Source organism: Anolis carolinensis, chromosome 2 (genome assembly GCF_035594765.1).
Source record: "Anolis carolinensis isolate JA03-04 chromosome 2, rAnoCar3.1.pri, whole genome shotgun sequence".
In the NCBI taxonomy this organism is placed as follows: domain Eukaryota; kingdom Metazoa; phylum Chordata; class Lepidosauria; order Squamata; family Dactyloidae; genus Anolis; species Anolis carolinensis.
Window position 1 is genome coordinate 230,059,109 of NC_085842.1, and position 26,296 is coordinate 230,085,404.

The 26,296-nt window shown below is 43.2% G+C and overlaps 1 protein-coding gene across 1 annotated transcript; it reads right to left on the reverse strand.

Annotated features, from left to right (window-relative positions):
- Positions 1 to 1,998: 1,998 nt before the first annotated feature.
- Positions 1,999 to 4,065, reverse strand: tusc1 (tumor suppressor candidate 1). The gene has a single exon (XM_008103465.2). The coding sequence runs from the start codon at positions 3,976 to 3,978 to the stop codon at positions 3,517 to 3,519; it is 462 nt and encodes a 153-aa protein (XP_008101672.2). The 5' UTR covers positions 3,979 to 4,065; the 3' UTR covers positions 1,999 to 3,516.
- Positions 4,066 to 26,296: the final 22,231 nt, after the last annotated feature.

Consider the following 26,296-nt stretch of genomic DNA (forward strand, 5'->3'; position numbering starts at 1 on the left):
AGACAGCAAAACCTATAGACTTGTGGGAATCAACATTTTGTTGAGCCGCGGTGGAGCAATGGGTTAAACCTTTGTGCCAGCTAACTGGTAACCTGAAGGTCAACAGTTTAAATTCGCAAGCTCCAGTCTGTCAGCCCCAGCTTCCCATGTGGGGACATGAAAGAATCCTCCCACAGGATGGTAACACATCCAGGTGTTTCCTGGGCAGTGTTTTTATAGACAGCTGATTCTCTTACACCAGAAGCAACTTGCAGTATATTCTCAATTTGCTTCTGACACGATAAAAGACAACAGTTTGTTCACTACCAAACTATCTGTTCACTACCAAACCATCACCCAAACACATGATAGTGTACATGCTATACATGGATGTTGATGGATTGCCAACATAGAAATAAAATGGACTGTAACTGGAAGATGGAGAAGTTATTGCTTAACTGACTGGAAACTATAATACCAAAAAGCCAAAAGGAAAGAATAATCTCACTCAATGACTGGCAAAATGGTTAAAGACAGACAAGAAACCTTTTTAAAGAAAATGTCAGAAATGGGATTAGAATTCTGAATACATGCTGAAATGCTGAATTCTGAAATGCTTCACAATCTATATGTAGAGACACAAGATTGCTGTTGTAATAACTAATCCCAAGAAATAGAAGGCAATGGAAAAGAAAAACTAAGAATTGTCTTCAACAGGAGCAAAAAAGAAAAAAAAGTTAAATTTAAACTAAGAACAGGGATGCTGAATGATCAACATAATACTTTACACAATCAAGGTAAAAGAAAAATAGATGCAACACACTGAAGAATTACTGTATACTGAATTGTTGAAAGAATTGTAAATTTCATCAAAGAAGAACCTATATGGCAAAACCTAAAATTTTAGAAAATGCTGTCAAAGACTTGGGAGAAATCAAACCCGAGGATCAGAAAGCATATAAACAAACACTGTTTCAGGTTACAGAGATGTAATCCATCAAAATTATAACAAAAATCTGCTAACAAACGCGAAAACAAATAATGATTCATAGATCAAAACAGTGAAATACACTACTACCTAAGAAAGAACATGAGTGAGGTACTATAGTAATATTGGATGACAGCATCACTTTCCTACAGCATGTATATTATTTTTTACTATTTAGGAAGTGAGAAATGCCAGCAGTTCAAACTGGAGTCAGAAAAAGAGGTACTAGAAACCACATTACGAACATATGGTGGCTTATATAGTACGCCATACAATTTCAGGTAAAAATAAGTCTCTTTCATAGATTACAGAAAAGACTTTGATAGCTTAGACCTCTCGCACCACTGAAAAATATGGACTGATCATGAAGAAATTTAAGGGCCATAACGTTTGATCATCCTGATGCGTAATTTGTATTTTGCACAAAAGGCAAGTTAGGATATAATATGGAGAAGTAAAATTATTTCTGATTAGCAAAAGCCAGTGTGGTATATCAGTTAAAGTGTTGGGCTAAGATCCTGGATGACCTTAGGCAAATCATACACTCTTAGAATAAGAGGAAAGGGAAAGCTCTCTCTCAATAAATCTTGCCAAGAATACCCCATGACTTTATGGTTGCTGTAAGTCAGAAATAACTTGAAGATACACAACAATGAAAATGTTAAACTGTGCTTTTCTCATCACTCTAGGTTTAATTTATCATATAGGATTAACCTTAGAAAAATAAGGAATGAAAAGCTAGAGAAGGAAACACCATTGATTAAAGAAATCCAACTGCATACAAACATGGCATTGGAAATGTGAGATCAAATGTGTATTGCGGTTCATTTTTTCATTCATTTTACAAAAACACCAACTGCAAAACACATGCAGAGATAAAATAATAGTTAGATTGCCCCATGGTCTAATTGAGCTTATTTCAATATAGCTGATTCATGTTGCAACTTCCTTAAAACTCAAATTGGTCCCTTTTTGATATAATTGTAGCCTGTATTAATTTGTTCACTGAATAAATGATAACTCAGCATATCTAAGGAGGTTTTAAGAGTTTATTAAGAGTGCAAACAGGTAACACAAAACATCAGACCTACAGATGACCAAAGGGGAGGCGAGTGTCAGTAGACTATACATTCATTTTGCATTAACCTTGGAAAGATATGTTAGCCAGAGATAAAACATATAGTGCCTATGATTTGATAAACATCTATCAGCTCTTCTATACAACATCGATTTGCTGTAGCTTCATTGATATTTCCCATACACCTCATGCACATCTTCTGCAGGTAATTTTATACATAACTTTTGCAATTTTTTTGAATGAAATAATGTTTGGGTCCATTAAACCATCCAAAAGCAAAAGTGGCAGTAACTGGAGACAGTTTTGGAGTTCGCATTTTGGAATGAAGGACGTTCAACCTGTGCAGTAATTCAAGTTTTACAACAAAAGGGTGCTACTAATGCCACACTTCTTGTATTATTAAAAATCCTCCATGAAGTGTTTTGATGCTTGTTACAAAAGCAAGGAATACAAAATGCAGGTGTCCAGCTGGCACATCAACAGGCCAACACATCTCTGGATCAGGCAAAACTAGGGGTCCTTCCACACAGCCATATAACCCAGAATATCAAAGCAGACAATCCCACATATCTGCTTTGAACTGGGTTACCTGAGTTCACACTGCCATATATCCCAGTTCAAAGCAGAAAATGTGGGATTTTATTCAGCTGTGTGGAAGGGGCCAAGATAACCCCAATTGTAACATATGCAGTACAAGCAAGCAAAGCAGGAGACACAAAACCTCAGCTTCCCATTTGCTGATGATGGGATTTGGCACCTAGAGAGAGTGCAGAGTGTATTATTGTTCTCCTGTCAGCTGCAAAAGGAAAATAAGTTCTGTGGCCCCTTGGTATCTCAGGACAGCAAAATCCATAGGTGTGCAAGTCCCATCATATATTTTGGAATTATTCTGGGTTATCTTCAAGCTGTAGATAGTTGAATCCGGGGAGAAAGAGGCATGACTGGAACATATCAGGTGGAGCTGTGGATAGTTGAACCCGGGGATAAAGAGGCCTGAATGGATCGTGTCAGGTGGAGCTGTGGATAGTTGAAACTGTGGATAGAGAGGCCTGACAGGGATATTTCAGGGAGAACTGTGGATGGTTGAACCCGTGGATAATGATGCCTGACTGGAACACATCAGGTGGAGCTGTGGATAGTTGAACCTGTGGCTAAAGAGGAATGACGGAAACATATCAAATAGGGCTGTGGATAGTTGAACCTGTGGATAATGAGGCCTGACGGGAACATATTGGGTGGAACTGTGTATAGTTGAACCCCTGAAGAAAGAGGACTGACTGTAACATATCAAGTAGAGCTGTTCATAGTTGAACCTGTGGATAAAGAGGCCTTACTGGGACATATCAGGTGGAGCTTCAAATCTGGCTCAAGTCGATGCTTTAGGATTTCAATGACAGTATGAAGCACCTTCCTGAACGTTGGGGAGAAAAGCAAAGGCAGGCGAGGCCTGATAAAAAAACTCTGTCCGCCTTCAGGCTGAATGGGTTGCCTGTCCATCTCCCTCTTCTCTTTTGTGCCCTTCTGGCTTTTCCTGAGCGGAAGTGGCGCCCTCGGCTTCCGCTTCCTCCTCCTCCGAGCGCTGGTACTGGAGCTTCAAGGCCTGGCGGAAAAGGCTCCGGTTTTCTCTGCGCAGGCGCCGGTTCTCCTGCCTCAGCCGCGCGTTCTCGTCGCGGAGGCGCCGGTTCTGCCGGTCACGCTCTTCCCCGGCCCTCAGCGCTTCCGCCTGGCTGGCGGCCAAGTCCGCGTACCTCTCCGCCAGCTGCTGGGGCGAGCCGCCCGCCCGGCCTCGCCACCCGCCGCACACGCAGCACTCCTCGCCCGCGCCGCTCTCCCGCCACGCCAGGCCGCCGCGGGGGCGCGCGTTGCTACCTGCACGGGCGCCGCCGCAGCAGCAGCCCCGCCGCTGCCTGCTGCCCGTGCGCATGCGCCTCATCCCTGGCTCCAGCGCCTCCCGCAGTCCTGATCAGAAGGCCGAGGAGCTCCCATCTGGGCCCATGCGCGAGGGGGGCGGGGCTTGGAGCCGGAGGGGGCGGGGCTTGAGGACCGGGGGCGGGGCTAGGGCCTGCAGAGATGCAACCTCCTCAGAGCACTAAGTTCCCCTTTTGCTGGTTTCCTGTAAGTCTTCAGGGCAGTATTGCCATGTTCCAGAAGCATCTTCTGACGTTTTACCCACATTTATGGCAGACATCCTCAGAGGTTGTGAGGTTTGCTGGAAACTAGGCAACTAGGGTTTATCTGTGGAATGTCCAGGGTGGGAGAAAGAACTCTTGTCTGTTGACCCAGTGACAATTATAACCTTGTTGTTGTGACCCTTTTGGGCTTCTCTTTCTTTCTTTTCGTGTCAGGAGTGACTTGAGAAACTGCAAGTCGCTTCTGGTGTGAGAGAATTGGCCATCTGCAAGGACGTTGCCCAGGGGATGCCCGGATGTTTTTGATGTTTTACCATCCTTGTGGGAGGCTTCGCTCATGTCCCTGCATGGAGTTGGAGCTGATAGAGGGAACTCATCCACGCTCTCCCCGGGTGGGATTCGGACCTGGCAGCTTTCAGATCAGCAACTCAACCTTCAAGTCACAAGGCTTTAATCCACTACAGGGATTAAAGACAGGGAACTCCAGTCTTTTGGGCTGTATGGCCATGTTCCAGAATTTTTCTCTCCTGACATTTCGCCCAAATCTGTGGCAGGCATCCTCAGAGGTTGTGAGGTATGATGTATGAGGAGAGAAAGCTTCTGGATCATGGCCATACAGCCCGAAAGACTCACAGTAACCCAGTGATTCTGGCCATGAAAGCCTTCGACAATAAATCATAACCTTGTTGAAAAGGAAAAATGATGCCACATCCGTTTGGCAAATGTGAATCTCCATGAATATGTGGAGACCACCTTTTGAAAAGCACTAGTCAAGAAAAGCATGACTTTGTTAGAAGTCAACACTTTGAAAAAGTGATATTCACAAGCAGTCATGTAATGGCACACAGGTAACTCCGCTGTTAAACTGAAGAACCAGGTCTTTGAACTGCCAAGGACAAAGACATGCCACTACAAAAATATATTTGGTTAGCAGAGGATGGTTGTTTCTTTAAAGCTGAAATTGTAGTTGCATTTGCCCAAAAGATATACACTCCCTTTAAAAACCTTTTAGGTTAAAGTATGCACTCAGATAAATTAAAAAAAATTTTTTTGAAAAATAACATATCTTGTTTACAAACATCTTGTATTAGTTCACTATACAGGCACATTTCTTAAGTTACAGATAGGATATAGCTTCTCTGTGTTGAGTACACAGGGTATCATTCTTAATCAGTGGTTCATAGTCTTTAAGTATACTTGTACTCACTGAAGTCCATAAGTCATCTATATATATATAAAAGAGTGATGGCATCAGGGCAGAGGACAAAACAACAAAACTACAGGCCCCCCAACCTCAAAATTTGACAACACAACCCATCATTCACGGCTCTAGGTTGATACAACAAAAAGAAAAGTATTTTCTTTTCCTAAATTCCTAAAGTCCTAATTACAGGGAGAGGAATAATAGTTTTTATCCAGTTGCTGCCAGTTAGAAGGCTAAGCTCTGCCCACTTGGTCTCCTAGCAACCTACTCAGCCCAGGGAACAGGCACAGTTAGGCCTCATTTAGGCCTCTTCCACAGATTATCAGATTTTAACTGGATTATATGGCAGTGTAAAGTCAAGGCCCTTCCACACAGCTATATAATGCATTTAGAATCTTATATTATCTGTTTTAAATTGGATTATCTTGACTCCACACTGCCATATAATCCACTTGAGTGTGCATACTAAACATAAAGACTACCATACAACAGACATTCAATACCACCACTACCTCAACAATTTCTCACCAACACCACCAGACAACGCCACAGCAATGCGTGGCCGGGCACAGCTAGTATTTCTATATTGAAGTCCAAACAGCAACATACATGCATCCACCTCCACTGAGCTCTGATGCAAAAGTGCATACAAAATGGAGTCCTTAGTCTGAACATGCTCAGTACAATCACATCTCTATAGTCCCTCCCACACCAAAGAGGTACAGTCAAACTTGCAAATCAACATACACATAGAATACAGGTTAGCAAAAATATACATAATAATAATAAAAATAATAAAACTTTATTTATACACCCCCCTATCTCCCGGAAATGACAACCAAAAAATAGTGAGCGGCTTGGGAGGTTGCTATTTCCAACAGTGTGAATGTTGCAGTTGATCACCTTGATTAGCATTGAATAGCCTTGCAGCTTCAAAGCTTGGCTGCTTCCTGTTTGGGGGAATCCTTCAAAGGCTATTCAATACTAATCAAGGTGATCAGTTACAACATTCACACTTGCCTCCAACAAACGAGATCTTTCTCCCACCCTGGACATTTCACAGAAATATAGACCCCCCCCCCTTGCCTAGTCTCCAACAAACTTCACAACCTCTGAGGATGCCTGCCATTGATGTGGGTGAAATGTCAGGAGAAAATGCTTCTGGAATATGGCCATACAGCCTGGAAACCTCACAGCAGCCCAGTGATTCTGGCCATAAAAGCCTTCAACAACACATTTCCCTTTTGCCTTAGGAACCCTGAGCAGAGGAGCTGGAAATCGCACTTTGAATCACGCTTTTCACCTTCCCCACATTTCTATTGGAGGTGGTTTTGGTCAATATCTGGACCCTGAGGTCAGATATGTTCATAGGAGAGTTGCCTTTATATATTTTTTTTGAGTCAATTTTTATCCCTCTTTTCTCACTTACCAAGGCAAGATTCAAAGCAGCTAACAATACAATTTATTTTATTTATCGAGTCCGAAGCGAATTGAGGATACAGTTATAAGGCATAAACAACCACAAACAAAGTTAAAAACCACAGAGTTAAAAAAACACACTTGGCATTATGCTAAATTTCCTTTGACCAGAAGCTGGGCACTTCGAGTGCCTCTTGTGTCGCTGTAAGAAGGTCCTCCATCGTGCATGTGGCAGGGCTCAGACTGCATTGTAGTAATTGGTCTGTGGTTTGCTCTTCTCCACACTCACATGTCATGGACTCCACTTTGTGGTCCCATTTCTTAAGGTTGGCTCTGCATCTCGTGGTTCCAGAGCGCAGTCAGATCAGCGCCTTCCAAGTTGACTAGTCTTCTGTGTGCTCAGGGGGAGTCTCTCATCTGGTATCAGCCATGGCTTGAGATTCTGGGTTTTTTCCTGGCACTTTTGGACTTTCACTTGCTGAGGTTTTCCTGTGAGTATCTCTGTAGATCTTAAATAGCTGTTTCTTGATTTAAGGCATTGGCATGCTGGCTGATACGACACTTTCCAAAGGCAGATCCACATAGAGCGCATTGCAGTAATCCAAACTCCTCGGAGGCTGAGAGAGTGACTTGCCCAAGGTCACCTAGCATGTTTTCATGACTGAACAGGGATTTGAACCACCCTATGGACTACCTACTAGGGCCTTTCCAGACAGGTCCTATATCCCAGGATCTGATCCCAGGTTTTCTGCTTTAAACTGGATTATGTGAGTCCGCACTGCTAGATAATCTGGGATAAACAGAAAACCTGGGATCAGATCCTGGGATATAGGGACTGTCTGAAAGCTTCCTTAGAGGGGGGATGTATTATATTCATTGTTAGCCCTGTTAGTCTAATAAACTTCCTCATTTTGTGTAAAGTGGGAGCCAGTATGGGGTAGTGTTTCAAGTATGAGACTCTATGTATCTGCAGGTTCTGCATCCAGGGATTCAACCTCAAACAGAAAAAAATAATTCCAAAATGCAAACCTGGATTTTTGCTGTGCACTGAGCACTACCCTGTAGCACTGTAGCTTCCTGTCATTTACAATGTGCTAATTTTTTTGGCTGATGGCTCTGTCAAAAAGGAACCAAGACTTAAATCTAAAGTAAAATGGGATTAGAAATAAGCAGCCCTGCAAAAAAAAAATTGGCATACTTTATAAAGCACATGGGCTCAACATAAATACACGATACCTATAGGTAAAGGTTTCCCCTGATGTTAAGTCCAGTCATGTCTGACTCTGGGGGTTGGTGCTCATCTCCATTTCTAAGCCGAAGAGCCGGTGTTGTCCGTAGACACCTCCAAGGTCATGTAGCCAGCATAACTGCATGGAGCGCCATTACCCTCCCGCCGGAGCGGTACCTATTGATCTACTCACATTGGCATGTTTTCGAACTGCTAGGTTGGCAGGAGCTGGAGCTAACAGCGGCCACTCACGCTGCTCCCGGGGCTTGAACTTGGGTCTGCAGCTCAGTGCGTTAACGCACTTTGCCACTGGGGCAAATACTTATACATTTCTCAATAAAACTGCTACTGAATCAAATAGCTGTTGTTTTTACCACTTTCCCACAGGCCATGATTTGTTCAGATTATGCTAATGTCCATGCTAGAACAATACAAGTTGAACATTTCTTTTCTGAATTGTTCCATATCAGAAGTGTTTTGAGGTTTGCATTTGTATTTGTATATGTTTACCTAATGAGATAACCTGGAGATGGGACCCAAGTCTGGACACAAAAATTATTTACATTTCATATACACTTTATTATATTCATCATCTCCCTATAATTTTATAAGCAGTATTTTTAATAATTTGGCACACTGAACAAAGGTTTGTTAGCCTTAGAAAGCAAAGGCGTCCCTTTCACAGCCACCCATGTGGACAATTTTAGAGTATTTCAGATATCAGACTTTCGGGTAAAGAACAGCAGCCTTACTTTTCCAGGCTGATCACAAATATGTGGGACAAACCTTTGGGATCTCTTAAAGCAAAAGGACAGAGGTGAAAGCTGGCTAAGGTTGAAGCCATGATAACTGAAGGCGGATCTCAAAATGTATGTTTTGATAGACATCAGAGTAATAAGAGGAGTATGCATAACTGCACTTGTACATCCTTAAGCTTTTGGTTCATTATGTTACACATACATATAATTGTGCCTCTGAGGAAACGATCACATTTCCCCCATACTTTACTGCACCATTTATTATTATTATTCTTTCAGCTACGCACACCTCCTCAGTCATGCTGTGGCTGTTACAGTGTAATCTGTGTGCAACAACATTAAAACATGGTGTGTGTTAGATAGCTGTTCCTTTGGAACACATGCAGATGAGCAGAGCAGCAAAGTGTTGAGGCTATATTTAATATACTTGCTATTGCTCTTCTGAGACCTAATTTGAGTTTTATTAAATATTGCATTGTCTGCTCTGCTTGTCTTACTGGGTCTGTTAAGGCTTTGGGGGTCTTTAACAGCCCATGGGGTCTAATGAAATGAATTAAGTGCCCTGGTATGATCATCTAATGCAATTCATTCAGAAGAATTTAGTTTGGCTGCTCTGTTAGAGAAGCCATCTTGCAGGCAGTTCATTTATACTCTTTCTCCTACACTGAGTGAGCTTCTTGAAAGCATTTTCCATATGCGAACCACATCAAAATGGACGAAGCTTACACCAGAAGAATTATTTGAAGTTACCTCTGGAGAGAAGTCCAGCACAAGAGTTTATTTTCATAAGTGGAACTAAGTTCACAATACTTTTGTACAAAAATATGCTTTTTATTTCCCCAGCTTTTTTCATCCTTTTATACCTTGAACTAGAGCAACTTTCTCTTGTTAAATAGCAGAATCAAAATTGGTATTCTGACACAGATCAATGACACAAATCAATGATACTGCTACTTTCTTCACCATAAGTAGGAAGATGTGGTCACGATTCCTAGTACAGTGTTCCCTCACTTATCACGAGGGTTACGTTCCAGGACCACCCGCAATATGTGAAAATCCGTGAAGTAGGGACACTATATGTATTCTATGTGTGGAGAAGAGCAAACCACAGACCACTTACTACCATGCAGTCTGTACTTTTTTTCAACAGTTACAATAGACAGTACACCGGCAGAGGAGAATAATGGAAGCTAAATAACCTTTTTAAAAATTTCCAACCCTTCCCTACCTACCCTCTCCCCTCCCTTTATTTCTCCCTTTCCCCCCTTCCAAAACTCTTTGCACACCGCAAAACCTGAGAAACAGCGAAAATACCGCAATAAATGGTGTACATTAATATTTATTGAAAACCCATGAAACAGTGAGGGCACGAAAAGTGAACCGCGAAGTAGCGAGGAAACACTGTATTCTGTTTCCCATTATTTTCAACATCTGGTTGTACTTCAAGATGTACTGCCTTGGTCTGTAGAGGTCTTGTTTAAGCTACAGCCCTATTTCATGTTTACTCCTCTGTCCCATAGAAGTATCCTCAAGACAAATACCAAGTGAGGCATTGAAGCAGCATATTCTCCTTGTATGTTTTCAGGCTTTTCATTATCCAAGTTGTGAAAGGGACCAGTTGTTTTCAGTGAATTGCTTCATGACTACAGTTAGTTCTTCTATTCTTGCCTGTGATTATTGCTGTTCATAGACTGCAAGCTCCATTTATTTGACTAGTATTTGAAATGACTCCTTAAATGAAGACTATATTTGTTATTGATATTTTATCCCCTCTCTCATCACCTTGATGTCTTCGGAGGATAGAGTCCAACACGTCCTTGAGATCCTGAGTTCCTTCATTTCCTTTCACAGTTAAAAAAAAGGACATTATAAATACTAACTCTGCTTGGAGTCCCGTAATTTCAAACTCCATCTGAGGACTGAAGAGTTCTTTTTACTGCATGGTTTCTAGTTAACTCGTGTTTCCTGCCAAATAATTTGATAAGCAAGGTCAGCATACATTTCTGCATATCAGTTTCTGAGGAAAGTGAGGTGGAGGACACAGTTGCATTCACATCCCGGTGGCAGGTTTCACACAAGCAACCAATTGTCCACTTTGTGAACAGAAGACTAGGCAAGATGCCCACAGTTTAATCCAGCATGATTGTTCATATGCATTTTCAGAATATTTTGATTAATTCAGTGCAATCAGATGCTGTCTGAAAATAAGAAGTAATAAATGTGTGCAGCAGAAATGTAGGAGCAAGGATGATAAGAAAATGCAATTATTAAGAATTTTGAAAATCCCCGCTATACTGAGAAGATACGGGGCTAGGTTGTTGGGAAGGCTACATGAGATGTGGAATGCGACTTTTAATCTTTGCTTTCAATTTTGACTAATGATATGAGAAAATAAAAGAATGAAAATTGTATTTATATAAGGCATTCATTTGGTTTTCTAAAAGTTGGTATGAAGTTGACATGTTCCAGATGGGTTTATCAAGGTATCATAGAAACTGATTTACTTGACCTCAACTTTGGAAAGGCTTGTTGCTTTGTAAGTACAATACTCCCCCCCCCCCCCCCGCCGCCTTCAGAAACTGCCATGATAGAAAAGTTCGCAAATTTGATGATTCAGTTGTTCATGGTTTCACCACCTGCTGTAACTTGGAATTTGGTTAAATTTGGAAATTATTCCTTGCCATTTTATCATTGAAAGCTCATGTCAGGTTGAGTTTTTTTTTTTTTTTGGATAATTGGAGATCTCTTTCTGCCTTTTGTTAGTAGTCAAATGGCACTGTAGTTAGTGCAGGACTGATAGCTTGAATTTAGAGGCGACAGCTCTGGGATATGTTTTTTTTATTGATTTTATTATAGAGAAAGTGAATAACATACAAAAACATTTTAAAAACAAGGGATACCAGTGAGGATAACAGTGAGGGAGGGGGAGGGGAGGGAAAGGGGTATTACAAAAGTAGAAACATAAGGGAAATCTGGGTTAGGAATGGGAGGGCGGGGGGGATATGTTGAGGGAGTTAACTGGGATGACGGGGGGGGGGGGGGCAGTCTGAGGCTGGATATACATTGCCCAATAATCCAGTTTCAGAATGTGGATTAACTGCATCTGAATTATAGGGCAGTGTAGATTGATATATTCCACTTCAATGCAGTTAATCCACATTCTAAAACTGGTTTATAGGACAGTGTAGTTACAGCCTGAGATGGATAAGCATTTCTGCACTGCTTTGCCAGAGTGCTGCTTTGCCAGTCAGGAAAAATGCATTCTAGAGATTTTGTTACAGAAGCTCAATTGGAATAAATCTACTAATTCAGGTGTTATCACTGGCTATAAGTCCCTAAGCAGGGGCTATTCCAAAAATGGGACAGAAACAGCTTTGGGTCTAATAAATTCAAAGTTCCTCCATTTTCTAGACTGGCCGCTTTTGTCTTGTTAGGACTGGCATCTTGGTAACATCCAACTATCCAGATCGACCCTAAAGCTGTTCCGATTAATCCTTTGTTTGTCATCACACTTTTTAAGCTACATTTAACATGCCCCTTTTTTTGCTCCTCTTTAGATTTTCCCCATCTTCCCTCAGCTTACTTCAGTTGTTGCAAAATAAAATGAAAGTGAAAAATAGTTTGCACTCCTCAAGAAGGAGAGGCGAGCATGCAGTTGAGCCCTTCCCAGGATGCTCAGACAAAAGCAAACTGCTGCAGCCTCTCCAAACTTGTTTGTTTTTTCTCATTAATAATTTTGACATCATGACCATCCTCTGAGGTTGCTTTGCCAGTTTTATGTCTGTCAAATGTACGAGAGTATACATATCAAATGCCCTCCTGTTTGTTTCAATACAAGAAAATGCAGTTGCCCTGCTGTATTAAGATGTAGCTCTTCTCCCTCTCCAGTAGGAAGTGGCTGAGAATTTGCCAGTCTACTCTCTGATGATAATTTAGAACCATACTACAATTGTCAGTTTGTTTTTAAATATTTTAATATTTCCCCCCACCCTGCCTCCATAAGGAAATGAATTTGCAAAATGTTCTTCCTTAATCAGCCAGACCGTTTGAGCAACCCTTGTCGAGAAAACACTATTCCATACACCACAACAATACATCTGCCTGAAATAATGTGCAATATTTTCCTATCAGCAAATTTACTGGCATGGTGGATACAGGACACTAAATCAAATACTTTGGAATAATTAAAGATGAGATTGTGAAGTGATGACAATTACCGTTTTCACTGATGCCCGAGCAGATCAAACAGCTTTTTGTGGAAGGTCTTGTGAGCACTATCAAGTTGTTTATCCTACACAGCTTATTCTGGGTGCGTGTATCTGTCTGTGTGTTTTTTAAATACCTCATTAATTTAGAAGAAACACTTCACACGTCCTCGATGCTGAAAGGAAAGTACCCATTGTTAATGACCAAATGAAGCTGCTTTTTAATCTGTGAGGATAAATAGGCAGTAAGAATGCTGCAGGTCATGGGAGTTAGCTATTTCCTTTTTATCCTTTCCAGGAAATATGTGGAGATGTTTTCAGAGGCTTTGCATCTCCCTCTGGCACAAGGACACAGTTTTCAGCATTAATAGTGAGCCTGAATTGTTACAGTGCTCAGTTTGGCTTTATCATTAGGTAGAACAGTGGTGGGAGATTACAGGGTGACATTAAAGGGTAGACAATTGTCAATTGCTTTTATTTTGTTACTGTCTTTGGCTGGCCATCATTGACTTTTGCCAGGAGGAAGAGAAAGTGCTGTTTCTCCTTTGTTCAACCACCAAAATTAGTTGATTATTTCTTATGTGGCCAAACTTTAAAATAATGGCATTTAACATTGCTTGACTTCTGTGGAAGGTCTTAATAAAAGAAGTACTTCATTGTAGAATTTAGCTTCTTCCATGCAGAAAGAATAAAGGATTTCCAATTAGCTTTGATTTAGAGATGAGCAGAAAATTTATGCTCAGTTCTACATAAGTGCACATTCAGATGATGAACCAGACATGATGTCCAATCCTGCAGCAAAAAACAAGGCTACCCTGGCAGGATGCTTCCCATACGTAACCCCATCATAACAATTTATATTCAGTCCACAAAAAAACCAAAAGTTAGAGACACTGAGAGTACATTTTGTAGAATAAATGCAGTTTAATATCACTTCAAGTGCCGAGGCTCAATACTATGGAATCATGGGATTTGTAGTTTGGAGAAGGAACCAACACTCTCTGACGGGGAAGGTTAAAGACCTTTTAAAACTACAATTTCCATCACTCCATAACATTGAGCCATGGCAGTTAAGACTTGAGTCAAACTGCATTAATTCATTATTATTATTATTATTATTATTATTATTATTATTATTATTATTATTAATGATAATGATAATAATAATATAATTATTCAACAGTGTAGATGTGCCCTGAGTCAACCTGAATTTTTAAAAATTATTCTAGACTATAGCACAACCTATCAATGGTTAAGAAAACAATGACTTGTGGCATATGCAAGCAGAAGTTCAACCTACATCTGTGTGTCTGTTCCGTCCCCCAGGACGATGGTTTGCCTTACCTATTGGTCGTTTGTTTGTTTTCCCTCCTTTGCATTTTGTTTGAGCCTCTGGCTGCAAAAGCCTAGGAAAAGTGGCTTGGAATCTGCAATAGCTGGCTGCAGTTTTCTTTGCAGTGATTGGTCAAAGAGTGCAACATCTTAGGACCGCCCTTTTTACCAGGGTCTAGTCTCCATTTTGGAGCTTCATTCTGGCTATTGTCTTCCAACGTGCTGGAGCTGTGCAAAGCTAACTGGGACAAATCATCCTCAAAACCAGGCCAATCTAAGCCTATCCAAATTAGATAAGTATTGAATTATACTGATCTGGAATAGGAAATCTAGTTAGAGGAGCAGGGTTATTCCGTCACTTCTAGAACTAATCTTTGCTGTAAAGATAGGGAAGGAAAGAGTTTCTCCTTCTAACATAGGCAGCGTGATTAGGGTATAGTGGTTTTATAATCACTTTTGCCTTCTGGAACCAGGGATAATTCTGCAACTAAAACCTATGGAAATTTGTTTCATTTTCTGCAACTTTAAGATCTGTGCCAGGTTTACAACCTTGTATGAATAAACATCCTTTTTTGAAGTTATCCAGACTCAGTCGTTCAATATCTATAGGACAGCTTATAGGGATTTGCAGTTCGCCCGGATAAAGGACAGCACGTTTCAGTTTTATAGCTTTTTATTGTCCGGCGGACGGCACAGTTTTGAGGGCGATCAGCGGTTTTCCGCTTGAGTTAGCCTGCACGGCCATAGAGACTTTGATTTTGTTGGTCTGTTGCAGTGAAGCTTGCTGCCAGGCCGAAAGGCAAGTGAGACAGTGGGGCTCCATTCCTTTAGCCTCTGCAGTATCCTGCTCTTCAGCTCGCGTGTGTGCGCGTAGCCCTGCGGCTGTTTCTGCAATTGCACGGCTGTGCAAAACCCAGCAATCTACCCCGAGCTCCTTCGGTGGCAGGTATCGAGCCGCGGAGCTCCAGCAGCAGTCTTTGGACTCACACGGAGGTGGTGAGTCCAGAAGCACCAGGCCGGGACCCAGATAAGCCTGGCAACTCCGAAAGAAAGTTCTGGCTGAGTCTTCACAGTGGCTAGGATCTCGGCCGGGACAGTCGCCTGGCGGTGGTGACCTGCCTCATCATCCTGCGGTGGTGACCTGCCTCATCGTCCTGCGGTGGTGACCCGTTTCATCGACCTGCGGTGGTGACCTGTTTCATCGACCTGCGGCGGTGACCTGTCTCATCGTCCTGCGGTGGTGACCTCCCTTCACAGCGGGGAGGAGGCGTCTCTTCTCTCCTCCTTTCCAAAGCCAGCCTCGGTGCTCCTTCGGCGGCAGGCCTCGAGCCGCAGAGCACTAGGTGCTTGAAAATTTGGCGAAGTCGCCATTTTGGCAGTTTACGTCACTCGGGCAAGGGAGGTATCAAGTGGCAAGTTGCTGTCAGTTGGCATTTTGCAGCTTGCCCACCAAAGTCTGGCGCCAAAGGTCACAATCTTTGTAAAGTATAGTTACTTAGTGATATATATTGCTATGGTTAAGTGCTGTGCATTGTATTATATATTGCATTTGCTTTTATTGTAAATTTACTTGCAGGTATATTGCATTTGCCTTTGTTGTAAATTTACTTGCTATTAAGAATATATAATGTCTATGCAATTTCAAGATGATACAAATGGTATATCTCCTTCTGAGGCTGAAATTAGGAATGAAAGGCCCCAAAGGATAAAGCACCCTTCAGCCAAGATGCTAGCCCATCTAATAGATGAAAAGGAGCTCCTCCATGTGAGGTTAGGTTCGGCATGGGAGCGCATTGTAACATTAATGGGCAGAATAGAGAGCTTGGGTATTACAAGGGTGCCATCCATATTACAGACAGACCTTGAAGAGACCTTCGGTCTTTGGAGGGGTTTGGTGTCTAAGATAGTCCAGGTCCTCGAGCGCATTAACGCCAAGGATTCAGAGTTAGAAATAGTGAGTGTTTTAGCTGACACTAATGAGAAAGAAAATAGGGTGAGGGCAATCCTAGCTTCCTTATGCAGCCATGAGACCAATCTTTTAAAATCACCTGCTGTGGCACTTAGTCTTAAGTCCAACCGCTCTAGCCAGGTATCTAAACTAAGGGAGCGTGCATCGTCTAAACACAGCCACTCTAGCAAGTCTTCTGCTGCTGGGAGTGCCATCTCTTCCCTAGCTGCCTTGCACATTAAGGAGGCTGCACGTCTGGAGCTGCAGAGTAAAGTGGCGGGGGTGGAGGCTGATGCTAAGGCAGCTGATCTCACCCTTCCCTTTAAAGAAGAAGAGCAACGACTGCAAATAGAACAGGCCCATAGACAAAGCGAAATGCAAATAGAACAGGCCCATAGACAAAGCGAAATGCAAATAGAACAGGCTCGTATAGAGATGCTTAGAATAAAGATGGATGCCGCAGCCAAAAGGGTAAGGGCTGAGACTTTGGCCAAAGCCCTAATTGAGCCACTCACAGAAGAAAATGTAAGCCAGTTACCAATACAGGATCCTTCTGCCAAAGTGTTTGCGCACCTTGGCAGCATGAACAGCCAGTTTTCGGATGAGGAACAGGAAGACTTCTCTCCTTACCCAGAGCAGGGCCCCAAAGTCACTTTTGAGTTTCCTGCAGAGCAGAGCGTCATAGCGGGGAGCTCACCCTTGCTCGAGCTACCTGTGCCTCCTGCTAAAACCCTAGGTCAGTCAATCAGGGCCTCAAGGCCGAGTGCTAGTTGGCCCCTACAGACAGCTGCACAGGGAGCCATCGATTCGTCAGTGGTCGATGTTATCCCTCCAAGAGGCCAAAGGTTGACGCAAGGTGCACGGTGGGAGTCCACTCCACAACAGCAAACTCCTCAATTGTTCCCTTCGACGCCAGAGTCCCAGCTTGTCTCCATCATCAGAAGCCCCAGAAGAGATCTTAAGGACAAGGGTGTCGAAAAGTTTTCGGACAAGCCTGAGGAATTTCTTCTCTGGAGGGCCACCTTCCAGAGAGCAATCAGAGACTTAAAGTTATTGCCTGAGGAAGAACTGACTCTTCTGGCTGCATGGTTGGGCCCAGCCTCATCCTCACAAGTTAAGAAGATCTACGCAGCCCACGTAGCCGATCCCGACAAAGCCCTGGAAAAGGCCTGGGCCAGGTTGCAGCAGAGGTATGGGGCCAGCACAGAGATTGAAGCATCTCTTATGGACAAGCTCCAAAGGTTCCCAGCTTTAAAACTCAAAGACTTCAAACTCTTGTGGGACCTCAGCGATCTCCTTACGGAATTAGAGTCGGTCAAGGAGAATCCAGAACTGCCCGGTTTGAGGTGCCTCGATCAGCACCTGTCCCAGAGGCAGATCTTGACCAAGCTGCCCTTCACTTTGCAAGAACGCTGGGGACAGGAGGTCTTCAACTACAAGGAGGCCCACTCCCAGGCATACCCTCCATTTTCTCATTTGGTCCAGTTCATCACCAGGGCGGCCAGAGAAAGGAATGATCCACAGACGGGCCTCCCCACCTTATACCAAGGGACCCAGCCAGAGAAGGCACCTAAAGTGGAGAAAAAACCATCCAGAGAGGCCAAAAGACCGGTTAGTGTTAAGGTTGTTGAAACTCAGCACAGGGCCAACGAATCCAAGTCAGAGGTGAAGGAGGTGCTCTGCCCCATTCACCAAAAGCCTCACAGTTTGGCCAACTGCCGGGAATTTGGCAAGAAGCCTTATAAAGAAAGACAACAGATTGTTCAGAAGCTGGGCATATGTTTTAGGTGCTGTGGAGCAACTCTTCACTTTGCATCCAACTGCAAAGAGGACGTCAAATGCGCAAGGTGTAACAGCCTTAAGCATTGCACCGCGATGCACAACTCTGACGCTGTCTCCCACGCCAAAGGGGACACGTTTTCCAAAAAAGGGTCATCTACTGAAGCCACCAACACGCAGGCCGCGTCATGGATGCAGGAGGATGCTCCATCGGTCGCCTGCACTAAACTATGCTCTGACGCGCACCAGCTTAGAGTCTGCCATCCCATCTGCCTAGCAGATGTATATCCAGCCAGAAGACCTTGGCTTAAAAAGAGACTTTACGTGGCTTTGGATTCACAAAGCGACGCCTCCCTGGCGACTCCAGAGTTTTTCCAACTGTTTGACATAAAAACCCAGACGGTCGACTACACCATGTCCACCTGTGTAGGGAAGAAGAAGTTGCAGGGTCGCATAGCATCCGGCTTTGTTGTCTCCTCTTGTGACCAGAAGAGACTGTTCGAGTTACCAGACCTCATTGAGTGTTCCTCTATTCCCCGGAACAAAAGGCAGATTGTCACCAGAGAAGTCGTGGAAGCCCATCCTCACTTGCGAAGGCTGAAGAACGCCTTACCTGCTTTCCGTCCAGATGTGGACATTGCCCTTCTGCTTGGTGCGGACTGTCCGAACTTGTTCTATGTGAACGACCAAGTTAAGGGACCTCCAGGGGCGCCCATTGCTCAGCTGCTACCACTAGGCTGGACAGTTACAGGCCCAGTGTGCATAAATAGGATGCACCCTCCATCGTCGGTGGGCACTCGTCAAGCGCATGTGCTTCAAGGTAGTCGCCCCACACTAATGCATAGCTGTTTGAGTCATATCTCGGTCTATTGTCAGGGGATAACTCCAGAGTATTCCTCCATCTTCAAAGTCTCTGAGAGAGACGAAGCCACAGCGCTCTCGAAAGATGAGCAAAGGTTTTCGGACATTATGAATGCTCAAGTCTCACGAAGTGCAGAGGTGAAAGCCTGCAAATCAACCACAGAAATCAAGATGGGCCAAAGATCTTGTCTGGAACGACACCATTTTGAACGTTTTTCGGAATGGCACAGTCTTCTTAGAGCAGTTGCTAGGCTTATACATCGCTTAGTCTGCAAAGATAGTCAGCCTTTGCAAGTTCAGGACATGTTGAAGGCTAAGGGAGTAATATTCAGGTCAGTTCAGAGGCATGAGTTTAGTCTAGAAATAGCCAGGTTAGAACAAGGGCTTGACACCCCCAGCCGGAGTTTCTTGCGTGAGTTAAACCCATTTCTAGACAAGGAGGGCATTTTAAGAGTGGGAGGGAGGTTAGCTAAGGCTAAACTCAAAGTGTGTATAAAGAACCCCATCATTGTACCCCCCAATAGCCATATTGCTTTGTTGTTGGTTCGTCACTACCATGAGAAGATCCATCATCAGGGTAGAACTCTAACTGAGGCAGCCCTTAGAAATGAAGGTCTGTGGGTAGTTAATGCCAAAAGGTTGGTCAACAGTTGTATTTTCAAATGTGTCAAATGTCGGCGACTCAGACGAAACTGTCAAAGTCAGTTGATGGCAGAACTACCTCAGGATAGGACTTTGACAGACCCACCCTTTTCCCATGTGGGAATCGATGTGTTTGGTCCTTGGGAGGTTGTCACTAGGAAAACCAGGGGTGGTGTTGTAAATAACAAAAGATGGGCGGGTTTGTTTACTTGTTTGTCAAAACGAACTGTCTATATAGAGGTTGCAGAGGGAATGGACACTTCATCATTCATAAACGCATTGAAAAGGTTCATAGCCCTCAGAGGGCCAATTAAGTCAATTTGGTCGGACTGTGGCACCAATTTTGCATGTGCAGACCTTAGCCAACCACTTCTGGAAGAGGTGGAAGGCCGAATACTTAAGCCAGCTTCCAACCAGAAGACTCTGGCAAACCCCAAAGGACAATGCCAAGGTGGGAAACCTTGTGTTGCCAAAGGACAAAGACTTGCCCCGCTATGCCTGGCCTATGGGCATTATACTAAAGACCTTTCCTTGCCCTGACGGTAAGGTTAGAAAAGTTCAAGTAAAGACTCATAGTAAGGACAAAATGTCTGTCCTGGACAGACCAATTAGTGACCTCGTGTTGCTTATTGGAGATGTTTAAAGTTTTATACTGTTGTATTGTTGTGTATACAAAGGTGTTTGTATGTTTTTGATTGGTAAATTCCCACATCCTGGGAATTTAGCGGGGAGTGTTCCGTCCCCCAGGACGATGGTTTGCCTTACCTATTGGTCGTTTGTTTGTTTTCCCTCCTTTGCATTTTGTTTGAGCCTCTGGCTGCAAAAGCCTAGGAAAAGTGGCTTGGAATCTGCAATAGCTGGCTGCAGTTTTCTTTGCAGTGATTGGTCAAAGAGTGCAACATCTTAGGACCGCCCTTTTTACCAGGGTCTAGTCTCCATTTTGGAGCTTCATTCTGGCTATTGTCTTCCAACGTGCTGGAGCTGTGCAAAGCTAACTGGGACAAATCATCCTCAAAACCAGGCCAATCTAAGCCTATCCAAATTAGATAAGTATTGAATTATACTGATCTGGAATAGGAAATCTAGTTAGAGGAGCAGGGTTATTCCGTCACTTCTAGAACTAATCTTTGCTGTAAAGATAGGGAAGGAAAGAGTTTCTCCTTCTAACATAGGCAGCGTGATTAGGGTATAGTGGTTTTATAATCACTTTTGCCTTCTGGAACCAGGGATAATTCTGCAACTAAAACCTATGGAAATTTGTTTCATTTTCTGCAACTTTAAGATCTGTGCCAGGTTTACAACCTTGTATGAATAAACATCCTTTTTTGAAGTTATCCAGACTCAGTCGTTCAATATCTATAGGACAGCTTATAGGGATTTGCAGTTCGCCCGGATAAAGGACAGCACGTTTCAGTTTTATAGCTTTTTATTGTCCGGCGGACGGCACAGTGTCTTTGGGGGGGTATATGCAGAGGTTGCAGCCCCCCCTTCCCCAAGACTCATGTTTTTTCTGCAATATCTCCCACAATTGGCCGTTCTGTGACTGGTGCAGAGTGAGAAGCAGCTGCCTTTTCCTCATAACCAGACATAGACTAATGGCTTCATCTTTTGATTCCCTGGCAGATTTTGGTGGAAGATGACACTGTTTTTTGTATAGTGATGAAGCATAATCAAATGCTTTCCTGGCACTCCCTTCTATCCATTAGTCACAGGTTGGTCCTTGGGTGGCCAGGGCTAATGCAGGAAAACCATGAGCCATGGGGATGGTGAATGGGGAGTTGTAACTAAGTTCCACCTGCAGAACTCTTACCATAGGATGGGCAATATAGGATCTCAACAGGTGGATTGGGACAGGCACTGGTAGAGTAGTCCCTTTGTTGGACTGATAGACTAGAATGATTGAGTTGTGAGAATGAATGGTTAGGAAATAGTCGGAGTCAGAGTTTTCAGATCATGAAGAAAATGCCCTTCAGATGAGAAAGGCAAGAGAAAAAAAAAGAAATTATTCCAGTCATTTAGTGAACTGTAGAGTTGAGTATAGTTTCAAAGCTAAATCTTCTAAGCCATATTCTATAACTACTATATCACAGTGGGCCCTTCTGCACAGGACTAAAATCAGCTCCAAAGCCACTCTCCACTACCCAACCCAAACCCGGGCTTTCCCGGGGGTTTGGGAGTGGGGGCTACATGCCATCCCGATTAAAATTGGGATGGCATGAAGCCTCCCCCCCCCTGAATTCCCCCATCTACCCCCAAAATTTACTAAAAATGCCTCTGGCCACCATAAGTCCTCCTCTTATGTCTTCCTAGTGCGATAAAATGATGCCTGAGGAGATGGGAGGAGTAAGGAGGACATGAGGAAAGAAGTTAGGGTGGCCAGGGACCTTTTAAAGTAAGTTTTAGGGGTAAATGGGGTCTGGAGGGGAGGGGGTGGGTTGATAAGGAAGACCCAGTTCTACTTGGGTATCTAACAAACCTTGGTTTGTTTCAAATTAATTCATTTTTACCAGAGGCAACATTCAGGGTCAGTAAAATTGCCTTTTTCAGTGTTTGTTTATGTGAGGCAACCAGATGCCTGTGGACAGCCCACAAATTGCATGTTCCTCAAAATTGTGTGTGTTTGTGTATGTATCTTATTCTTCCCTTGACTTGTATTTCTTTTATACATGGTGGGTCCCTTTTTGTTCACCTCATTAGAAGAAGAAAACTTCCAGTTTCTAAAGGAAAAGCTATTTTTTCTCTCCATTGCTTACAGCTTGTTAGCCATGTTGGTGACCTCTTAGAGTCTGTATATCATTTCCTGACCTCTTGTATGCATTCTGGCTGTTTCGCCAGTAGTTTTAAGTTACCTCCAAGTGTTTTGAAGAGAGTTGATCTTGAGTTTTCATCTCAAGTTTCTTGATAGTGTTCCTTTTTTGAAGTCACTTGTAGCTGTCTTGGAGTTCTGGCATTTTCCTTGTTAACTGCTGTCAAATCGAGTTCAACCTATGGTGACACAATAAATGAGGATCTCATCACAAAGACCAGGCAAAACGTCCTGCTTTTCCGGGCATTGAGGCAAAAGGAAAGGGGCAGTGCGGCGAACCTGTCGCCTTGTGCACAGCTCCCTCCTGACAACACGTTCATATAGGGATAGCGTCACCCTCCCAGTGAGGCATCCAGTTATACTTTCACCCCAGTTGGGGGTGGGCCCCCCGCCATGAGTCACATGATGTCATGTGATGGTCAGTATGGGGCTCCATACATACTAGGCTTGAGCAAATTTTTCGTTAGTTCGTTAAATTCGTTTAAAATTCGTTTCATAATTACTTTTGAATTGATATTGAACCATCTGCTCACTGCCTTACAAATATTACGAATTTGAATAATAAAAGTACCTTTTTTTCGTTTGTTTCTGATGTCTTCGGATGTAGCTGTAGCCCCTCTGAGAGGAGAAGCCATGTTGGCATGCCTCTCAGCCAATCAGAGCGGAAGAGTGAGGGAGGGAGAGGCATGGCCATCGATCTGCTAGCATTTTAAAAATGCCATTGAGATGTGCCCCCCCCCCCCCCACCACCACCACCACCGGCTCAGTAGAAGCCTTCCGCATCTCTCTCCCCTCCCTGCTTCTCTCTCTCTCTCTCTCTGAGAGAGAGAGAGAGAAGCAGGGAGGGAGGGAAGAGAAGAGAGAAGAGACATGCCTGCCTGCGCTTGGCTTTCTCCTCTGGAGCCGCGTGTTTGGTTTTGCTTCTTTCCAGACTTTCCAGCCACTGGCTTAAAGGGGAATACCAGGGCCAGGCATGCAAGCCTTCTTAAACGGAATCCTTAGAGCCAGAGGATATCCCTTTAAGAGATATCTCCACTGAGGAGATCTCCCGGAAAGGATTATGGCACCAGCTCAATTGCAACAGATTCAGTGCCATGTAATCATGTGAGCTGTAGTTTTACAAAGTCCCTAGCCTTCCCTGCAGAAGAGAGCCAGTACCATGCCAAACTACAACTCCCAGTTTTCTGTCAAATTGTTTTGGATTTCAACTCCTACAATTCCTAACTCCAGACATGGGCAAAGTTTGCCCTTGCCTGGTATAGAAGCATTCTATTCTTCTTCTCCAGACATGCCAACAGTATTAAGTGATAAAATCTTGGGCATTTTTTCCTTTAATGCTAAAAGTTCATAGGTTGTTCAGCAACAGCCTACTGGCTGGGTTGCTATGAGTTTTCCGGGCTCTATGGCCATGTGCCAGAAGCATTCTCTCCTGACGTTTCACCCACATCTGTGGCAGACATACTCAGAGGTTTTGACGTCTGTGCGAAGCTAGGCAAGTGGGGTTTATATATCTGTGGAAGGTCCAGGGTGGGAGAAAGAACTCTTGTCTGTGGGAGGCAAGTGTGAATGTTGCAATTGGTCACCTTCATTAGCATTGAATAGCCTTGCAGCTTCAAAGCCTGGCTGCTTCCTACCTGGGGGAATCCTTTGTTGAGAGGTATTAGCTGGCCCTGATTGTTTCCTGTCTGGAATTCCCATTTTCTGGGTGTTGTTCTTTTACTGTCCTGATTTTAGCTTTTCTGTAGCTAAAAATGCATATAAAATTGATTCTATAGGGAGGATAAATGATTGGATTTCAACTCCTACAGCTTAGCTTTCTCTGCCAATAATGGTACCATACCAAACTAAAGCTCCCAAGATTCTGTAGCAGTGAGCCATCTTGGATATTGTAAGGGATTTATTATTATTATTATTATTATTATTATTATTATTATTATTATTATTATTATTATTATTATTAGACCTTGCTCCCAGGAAGGTGCCTTCGCTGTGGCTCCCAACTTATCTATCTACCTTTTCACATATTCTCCACATTGTGTGTATGTGTATGTACATTATATATACATGAGCCCCGATGGCGAAGTGTGTTAAAGCACTGAGCTGCTGAACTTGCAGACCGAAAGTTCCCAGGTTCAAATCCCGGGAGCAGAGTGAGTGCCCGCTGTTAGCTCCAGCTTCTGCCAACCTAGCAGCTTGAAAACATGCCAATGTGAGTAGATCAATAGGTACCGCTCTGGCGGGAAGGTAATGGCACTCCATGTAGTCATGCCGGCCACATGACCTTGGAGGTGTCTATGGACAACACTGGCTCTTGGGCTTAGAAATGGAGATGAGCACCAACCCCCAGAGTCAGACATGACTGAACTTAACGTCAAGGGATACCTTTACCTTTACCTATACACACACACACACACACACACACACACACACACACACACACACATATGCAGGGACTATATATATATATATATACAGTATATATCACACACACACCAATTTAACAAAGTTTCAGCCACAAAAACAAAGTTTCTGAAGTAGAACAATGACTTTCACAGTAAAGACAACCCAATTTAACAGGAAATAAGACTTTCAAACCAGGAACAGATTTCTGCAATTATTAAAAAATGGTTTATTATAAAAGCTATGAAAATTCGCCAAAAATCAGAGGATAAGGGAAACGTTCCAAATTTTGGTGAGCTATCAGTGTTAAATGTGTTCTACCACTGTACCAAGTTTGAAGAAGATCACTCAAAAAATGAGGGCGGGAGAGTCCTGTAAAATCTCCCCTCATGCTGTTTTTTTTTTGGCCACTGCGCATGCGCGTCCGCCATTAACGAATTACTTTTAAAACTAACGAATTTTTGTTAATTTCGAATTTTTGGGGGGGCAAAATTCGGAAATGACATCAGAAACGAAACGCTGGCGCCCCCTACTTTTGAAACGAGTTCAGAATCAATTTTTTCATGGATCGCTCAAGCCTAATACATACATTAAACTGGTATTTTTAATAGTGTCAGAAGTGACTTGAGAACATACTTCTGGTGTGAGAGAATTGGCCATCTACAGAGACGTTGCCCAGGGGATGCCCAGATGTGTGTTACCATCCTGCTGGGAGGCTTCTCTCATGTCCCCACAAGCTAGAGCTGACAGATGGGAGCTCACCCCGTCTCACGAATTCGAACTGGCAATCTTCAGGTCAGCAACCCACCCTTCAGATCAGCAGTCCAGCCAGCACAAGGGTTTAAACCACTGTGCCATTGCTGCTCCCATTAACCCATTGTGTCCTAGGGTTAAATTCTCCCTGTTTAATGAGGTCCAAAGAGACCTCTAAATCGCCCAGGTCTTGCTGACTCAGCACTTTAGCTTCCTTGATAGAGTCTATCTGCTTTATGACTACTATTCTGGGGCACAGGCATATAGGATCTATTTATCTCTTTGTTCTAATCGGGATGAACAATCATACAATTAATACGAAGGTAGCTATCTATTATTACATCAGAAATAATAACTCGATATTACAACACAATTGCTTTTAGATGACTCTTTGATTTCATTAGTTACTTTAAGATCATCCTGAAAATGTCCGTCAGAGGGATGATAACATGTTTGTAGTACTATATTACTATAGGGGCCTGGTGTTGTGACCAACAGTGAGTATATGTATGAATCCGTTTTCTTTGTGCCTGGTCCCAATTCAAAATGTTTCCTATCAGGAGACACCAAACTGCTTTCTTTCCTCTCCTACTACTATTACCTGCTTTCTTCAGAGGGACTTTAGGTTGGTGGGATGTTAGATGAGCAGATGCTGTATTTTCATTTACTGATATGTGTTTACATTGTGTTTCAAATTCCTTTATCTTTTCATTCATTTGACATACAAATTTATATCCATACCAGACTGCCTTGAATCCTATTTGTGGGGAAGAAATTGGATGTAAAT

Coding starts and splice junctions, on each gene's coding strand:
- tusc1 (XM_008103465.2), bottom strand. CDS start 3,978: ATGAGGCGCATGCGCACGGGCAGCAGGCAGCGGCGGGGCTGCTGCTGC.